The following is a 7,329-nucleotide window of genomic DNA, read 5'->3' on the forward strand; positions in this document are numbered from 1 at the left end:
TAGACTACATTATTAAATTATTAAATTTACTTTACTAAATTAGTAAATCTGCAGTGTGCAGTAAAGACCATATCTTAATAAATAATTATTAAATCTTGAGGCTTTGAATCATAACATGGTCAGAAAATTTTTAATCACCGAATAATTTTCATGTGCTAATACAAGTATATGCCGTAGCTACGACCCCAGGTTGTTAAATATTGATGGTCAATTTAAGGAACTACTAAGTGTTAGCAGCACACAAATTCAGGATCCCAACCCAAAGCATACAATTTTTAGCAGTCTCCAATCACATTAGTTGTAGCCTACACCAGTTAACAACACAAGCGAATCCATTGAAAACTCAGAGGGAGCAAGAGCACCGAATGATTTTCTTTTGTAAATACATAAGCTTTTCAGTCAAAATATACAGAGCATATTTGTTGTTATTGAATCTTAAGTCATGTTCTAATTCAACCCTTCATGCAAAATTTGAATATAAACAATACTCCAAATCATAGGTTTCAAAGCATGTTTAATGGCAGAGAGTGTGAATAAAACCACCTTTAACTTGATCATACACATGCAATGACAGAGAGAGTGAGTAATAAAGCTTACCTCTCAACTATGTAATTCTCCGTCACGGCGCCGTCAATCGCTCCGTCGGGATCAACATCTTCCTCCAAGTCAAGCGTCTTCAACAAATTTTGGAAGGGAGAGCAATAAGGTTTTTTGTAATTCTAGAGAATAGAAGAGGAGATATGTGTCATCACGTACGAAATTTGTTTATTTTTAATAGAATTGTTAGGGGCCGGGTTGAATGGCCCATTAATCTGTCCATCCAAGTTGGCATTTAACTGACACGTCATTAACTTAACGTGCCAAGTAGGCATGGTTAATCAGCTTTAGAGATAAATTATTAACGTAAGGACTACCTTGTCTAACGAAGTTAAAAAATAGGGGTTAGATAGGAATTTTTTTTTCCTAGCGGCCTCGTTGTCTTTTTATGTTATTGTCAGAGGCCATTTTGTATTTTTCTCTAATATATAAGAACTCGAATTAACGAAAAATAACTTGAAAAAAAATTTAATAAAAATCGACTACATAGTTAAAAATAAGGATAAACTACTATTTTTGTTTAAGAATATTCAAAACACTGATAAATTTATTGATAGAAAAATAAAATTAATTTTATATTAATAAAAAAGATTTTTTGATAAAATTATTTAAATTTTAAAAAATTATTAAAAATTTTTAAATTATCTTTTAACTTTAATTCTAATTCTAATTATCCTTTAGCTTTAATTACATGGAAGGTTCTACAAAAAAACTCAGTCGCTCAATTGCCATGTTCGGTAGTACACAAATTCACAATATAAAAAGTCACCAAAAAAAATTCACAATAAAAAAAAAAAAAGAGAATGGATGACATTGAGATGATGGAATGAGTGTTCCGAAGACTTTGAAAGAGAAAGTGTCGTGAGAAACGAGGCAGCAATCGACAACATCGGCGATGATTGAGCGTTTGGAAGTAGAACTGGAAGCGATGAGTTAAAATTTTAGTTCACTAAAATTGAGTTTAGTTCATGGTTTATCTTATTAATAATCAAGTTCAACTTGAGTTTATAAACTGACTTAAATAATAGAAATATAATCTATAATTCTATATCAATAAATTATAACTTATATATATTAAAAAATATTAATTTTATATATAAAAAATTATAAAATTTTAAATAAAAATATTAATATATATAAATTTATGTATTACTATTATATATATATATATAATCGAATTAATTCACGAATTAATAAATTAAATTTATCCAAATTTAAATTTGACTCATTTAATTTATAAGTTAAACTCAAACTTAACTGATCAGCTTATGAACTCAACTTATTAAACTATTAACAAATTGATGTTAGTTCATAAATTGGCTTGACTTCCTTCTAATCTTAATCGAAAAAAAACAACAGGATCCATTTTCATAGGCCATATCGATTATTTAACATAAACTGGATATCAAATGGCTCAATAATATTTTGATTTGATGCCACAACAAAACTAATCGGACACCTTACTTTCGGCACATCATTGATTCATAATCCACATTCATAAAGCATGGTAAATTTTCACTTGCATGAATTCTTGAGCAGACCAAACCGAAAAAAAAAAGGAAAAAGCCATATACACCTTTGAGTAACATTTAATTTGTGTGCAATCAAAAACACACCAAAAACACATTTACCAATAAGGAACTTTCGAAGCACATCCTGAGAAAATTAAGAAAAAAAAACTTTTATTATAAAAAAATGGTTGAATATCGTTATATTTATTAGCAAATTTACTAAAAAAATCGTCTTATTATTAAATTATTGTCAGAATAAATTCGATGATATAAACTTTGTCAGTAATTATATATTTACTAACGAATTTTTTCATCTGCCGTTAATTACTATCGAAAAATTTTCTTTGATAATTTTACCATTGAATTTTTTCCGGACAAATTTAACGATAATATATTATTAATTAATAATTAAATTAATAATTACCGATGAACTCCGACAATAAACTTAAATTTTTTAATTTTTTTTTTAAAAATTGTTAATCCTCATGTATTAAAAAATAAAAAATCTAAAAATAAAAAATTAATTTCACAAATAATGAAATAAATCCCAAATAAACTAAATTATTACCCATGGCTAATATAAATTATAACAAGTCAAAAGTCGTAACTCATAACACAAATTCAACGCTCAACTCACAAATCAAAATACAAATTCACAATTTATAAATTTATATGACATTAAAATAAATTCAAGTAGTAAATAAAATAACTAAACTACTGCAATGAACAACTAATTAACTAAAGTCTGAACAAGTCATTTAATCATCATCATATTCTTCATCAATAGAAAAATCTTCATAAATTTCACAAGCTTTCACATTACCATCTTCATTATCAAGAGTGGGAAGAGGAGATTCCTCGAGAAAGCTCACTTGATGATGCCATTTATGTTAGAGCAATGCTAGGGAATCAAAAGGGTATTAGCCAAAAACCAGCCAAATACCTTTGGGTGAATTTAAAATTTCTACGAGTTAATATATATGGATGTTTCTTTTGCTAAGTATAAGAATGTTTCTTTTTCATATTAAATGGATGTTCTTTTATATATTTTTCGAATTTTTTTGTATTGCAAATATGAATGTCTCTATTTCTTTAAGAATTTCATTTTTTTTAAATTTTATAGATTTTTAGTTATTTTTTGCTAAAATATAATTAGATGTTTCTTTTGTTAAGTATTAGGATGTTTTTTTTTTTTTTTTATAATTCAGGACATTCACATTAACAAACAGGATTATCAATGGAGAGTTAAGAAGTGTGAACTCCTATCAAATCCTAAATATTTTGATCCGGTTCTCATATGAAATACAAATTTGTCACCCCATATGTCCTGTCCAAGGCATGCAGTCCATACCCTTATAAAGATAACACAACAATCGAAGGCATTGGTGTTTATCAAGGGGAAAGATTATGTGAAATCCTTGAAGAAATTACCAAATAGCAGCCTCTAAATGTCGTGCCGAACTGAAGATGCAACGGCACTGATGATTTCTGCAGTAAGTTAGGTCCCTTTTTATCTGATAAGGCAATCAAAATAACAGATGGAGGGTTTCAAGATGTTAAACTTTATATGCGCTTGTTGAGGCGTCGCGGAGAGCATGGAAGTCGCCGGCGCTTCCTGCAGCATTGCTGAAAGAGAGAGATCTATGTGTGATTGTTGGAGGTGGGTAGGTTAATGTGAGAGAGAAGAGGAAGGTTTTTATAGGTTTTAATTAAATTTACTTAATCAATTTTAAATTTTTAAAAATTTGAATTTAAAAAATTTAAAATTAATAATTAATATAAATTAATATGGTTTTATTTAGTTTTTTGCTGGAAACCTTTTGGTTCCATATACTTTTTCTTTATGTTAAAATAAATGTATAACAACAAAAATTCAATAATTGAATTCAATGCAATAGCAAAATTTAATATTGTAATTAAGGGAAAAAATCAAGATAATAAAAATTTAACAATTGAGCTCAAGTTCACAACAATAATTCAGTTCGAAAGAAATTTAACAACAACAAAAATTTAATTATTCAGATCATATATACAAGCTTGGTTGTTGTAGATTACCTAATTAAACAAATCTCTATATATACAAACTTTGTGGCCATTATTTTCGTTTGATGAGAGTCACCAAAATGTATAATAGTTGCCACTAAGTTAATATATATTTTTATTTAGCAATGGATCACATTTAAAGATCAGAGATTTAAGCCTAGCTTTGTCAAAATAATTAAAAAAATGAGCTGGAAATCAGGTTGAGTAAACAATCTGCAAGATATTTCAATGCATAAATTAGCTAAGTGTTTAATAGTGTGATTTGATTCTGAGTTTACCTCTGAATGTCCTTTCCTTTTATTTCTAAGAAATTGTCCTTTTCTAATATTTAGCGCCTTTAAGTTGTATCATTAATGTCAAGATTGACGATTTTTGGCCTAACAATGATGCTGTTATGGCGCGTTATGACGCATTCGACAGTATCTCATAACATCGAGTTCTCACTTAATTATTATTTCATCATGTATGTCGTTATTTGTCTAGAACAGATATGAATTGCTATTCTAAAAACAACAATACTAAAAAAAAATAATTAAAGTTATCTTAGTTAATTTAATATTTATATATAATATTTTTAATTATATATTTATTATATTTAAAATTACATAATTTTTAAATAATAATTAATAAATATTAAATAAAATGATTTTTACTATTTAACTAATTTTTTATTATTTTTTAAATATTATTATTCTGGAAATTAAATTTTCCCATCTATTACCTTCAAATATCCAGCCCACTGTGTTCTTAGCCTACAATTGCCTTGAAATAAACGGTTTATTTGTCAACAAAAAAAAAAAACAAAAACATGTGCTCAGTACTCCATGCAAACCTGAAAACATTTATGTAAGAGCAAGCGTTCTCACATAGTCAACGACAGCAAGTGACTCTCTTTTGCCCTTCACAAACGCTCCACACCTTGCAAGCGCCGGCACAAATAGCCACAACCCAGTAGAAACCACGAACGCCACCGTCAGCGGCAACGACACCGCCTTTGGCACCCGCCACCTCCCTCCCAGTTTCTTCTTGACCCCAATCTCCATAGTCAAACAAGCCCCATGTATGAGGAAGAAGCACAGAGAGTCCCACGATGGTTCCCACCGCTCCAGTGTATTTGGCTTCTCACGCTTGAAGCTATAGAACACAAGCTCGTGCATCAGCCCCGACACCGCAAAGGTTGCCATGACAGCGGGTAATGGGGCCCACTTCCGCCCCACCACGTGGCTCGACACCCTCACCACGGGATCATATACGGTTGGGTGCAGCACACGGTTGACCATGATGTTCCACCTTCTCCCCCAGAAATCTTGCAGCGAGGTACTCAGATAAGGCTTGTCGAAATGAGGATCCAACTTTATGTGTAGAAGCTTGCTGACCACCACGGAAGCGAGTCCGAAAACAAGCTCCATTGAAACGTACATGTGGAGACTAATCAATAACAAGGTGAAGACTGGGTAGAAACTATCTTGCTTTTCGCCGTAGAGAGGAAAAAAACAAGCAGATAGAATAGCCATGAGACCTAATCGGTATATCTGGCGGGTTTTGTTGTTGTGGGGATCCGGAATCGTTTGAGGGTTTGGATCTTTTAGGTGTTGGAATGTGATGGGGAGGGAAGCTAATATTAGAAAGTAAGGGAGAGAGAGGGGGGGATTGGAAGATAGAGGGCCTTTGTGGAAGGCAAAGAGGAGGAGCTTGAAGGTGGAAAGCCAGCCAAGGAGGAAAGTGGAGGGGGGTCCAAGGTGGGCGGAGGTGAGCCTGAGGGGGAGGAGGAAGAGGAGGACTATGGCTGGGAACAGAGCCACGAGCCTTGCTTTGCCGCCATTCGTGACTAGCTTCCCAACAGCGTGGCTGTAGCAAAATGAGGCTGTTGCTACCATCCATACCATGATAAAGTTGTTAACTTCTCCTTCTATCATGGTCGCTATTTCCTTTCTCCTTGGCTTATCAAAATAAATTCTGGCAGTTGAGTTGAGATACAACGTACCCGTCTATTGTTTTTTTGTCAGTGTAAATAGGTAACTTTCATTCATGAATAGGATCTATTAAATTCAAGAGGGCCAAATTATAGATATTTGGGGTGCATCGTCCTTACAGAGGTTTTGAATATTCAACTGCATATGGTACAAAACTTTTAAGACATAGGTCTAACCAATTTAGTAGAATAAATTTTAAATAAATGTAGGATGACTAAGTATTTTACTATTTTATATAATAAGCTAAGGTTTTTTTTTTTTTTTTTTTTGGTGACTATAATAAGCTAAGGTTTAAATAGTAGAAATAAGCAAGTCTCACAAAAATAGTAGAAATAAAAAATTTATTGTGAAATTAATATAAATACAAAAATTTTAATAATAATATATTAATTTTTAAAATAAATACATATTTTTATCTAAAAAAATCCTTTGGATAAAAAACTTTTTATTTTTTATATTTTGTTTTTTCTTTCTCTTATTTTTCTTCTGTTTAGTTTTATTATCTAGTTTGTTAGGTAGACAATGACTTTCATAAATAATAGACTTTAAAATTAGTCCAATAAAATAAAGAAAAAACACACTACACCACTACAGAAATCACAAGTGAAAAAGAGAAATTACAGTATCAGTAAACATAACTGCATTGTTCACTAAATTCATTGTCTATCTATACTTTTGTTTTTATTATTCTTCCTGTTCCTCTTTATTTTTTTCCTTCTAAGAAGAACAAAACAAAGAGAAATGAAAAATTAAAACAGACAAAAAAAATTGAAAATGTAACAATTTCAAAAAATTTGAAAAAGTACACAAAAAATTGGATAAAATATAAAAATCTTGAGATTTTTTATTGAGGGAAAATAATGAAGCTAGCTGATTTTTTGAATATATTCTTTTTTTTAATTATGGATGATTAGGGTTAACTACCAAAATTACCCTCGAATTATTTAAATGCTAACAAAAATACACTCGAATTTTACTATCGACAAAAATGCCTTCAAATAATTTAAAAATATAACAAAAATATTCAACAGTAAATATATATTTTCAAAAAATACTTTAGAGATTGAATTTTGATACAATTTTTTACGAGCATGATTATAAAAATAAGATATTATTATATTTAAAATTTGGTGATTTTTCGTTAAGTATATATTTTTTTATAATTTTTTTGTTAACAACCAATAATACTTTTAAAAAATCACAAA

At 30.0% G+C, this 7,329-nt stretch overlaps 1 protein-coding gene across 1 annotated transcript; it reads right to left on the bottom strand.

Moving 5' to 3' along the window:
• Positions 1-2,825: 2,825 nt before the first annotated feature.
• LOC130946387 (acyl-CoA--sterol O-acyltransferase 1-like) lies at positions 2,826-6,126 on the bottom strand. Its single transcript, XM_057875116.1, has 2 exons — positions 4,984-6,126; positions 2,826-3,009 (listed from the first exon to the last, which is right to left on the bottom strand). The coding sequence occupies exon 1, from the start codon at positions 6,065-6,067 to the stop codon at positions 4,994-4,996; it is 1,074 nt and encodes a 357-aa protein (XP_057731099.1). The 5' UTR covers positions 6,068-6,126; the 3' UTR covers positions 2,826-3,009; positions 4,984-4,993.
• Positions 6,127-7,329: the final 1,203 nt, after the last annotated feature.

This window comes from Arachis stenosperma, chromosome 1 (assembly GCF_014773155.1).
Source record: "Arachis stenosperma cultivar V10309 chromosome 1, arast.V10309.gnm1.PFL2, whole genome shotgun sequence".
Lineage (NCBI taxonomy): Eukaryota > Viridiplantae > Streptophyta > Magnoliopsida > Fabales > Fabaceae > Arachis > Arachis stenosperma.

Coding starts and splice junctions, on each gene's coding strand:
- LOC130946387 (XM_057875116.1), bottom strand. CDS start 6,067: ATGATAGAAGGAGAAGTTAACAACTTTATCATGGTATGGATGGTAGCA.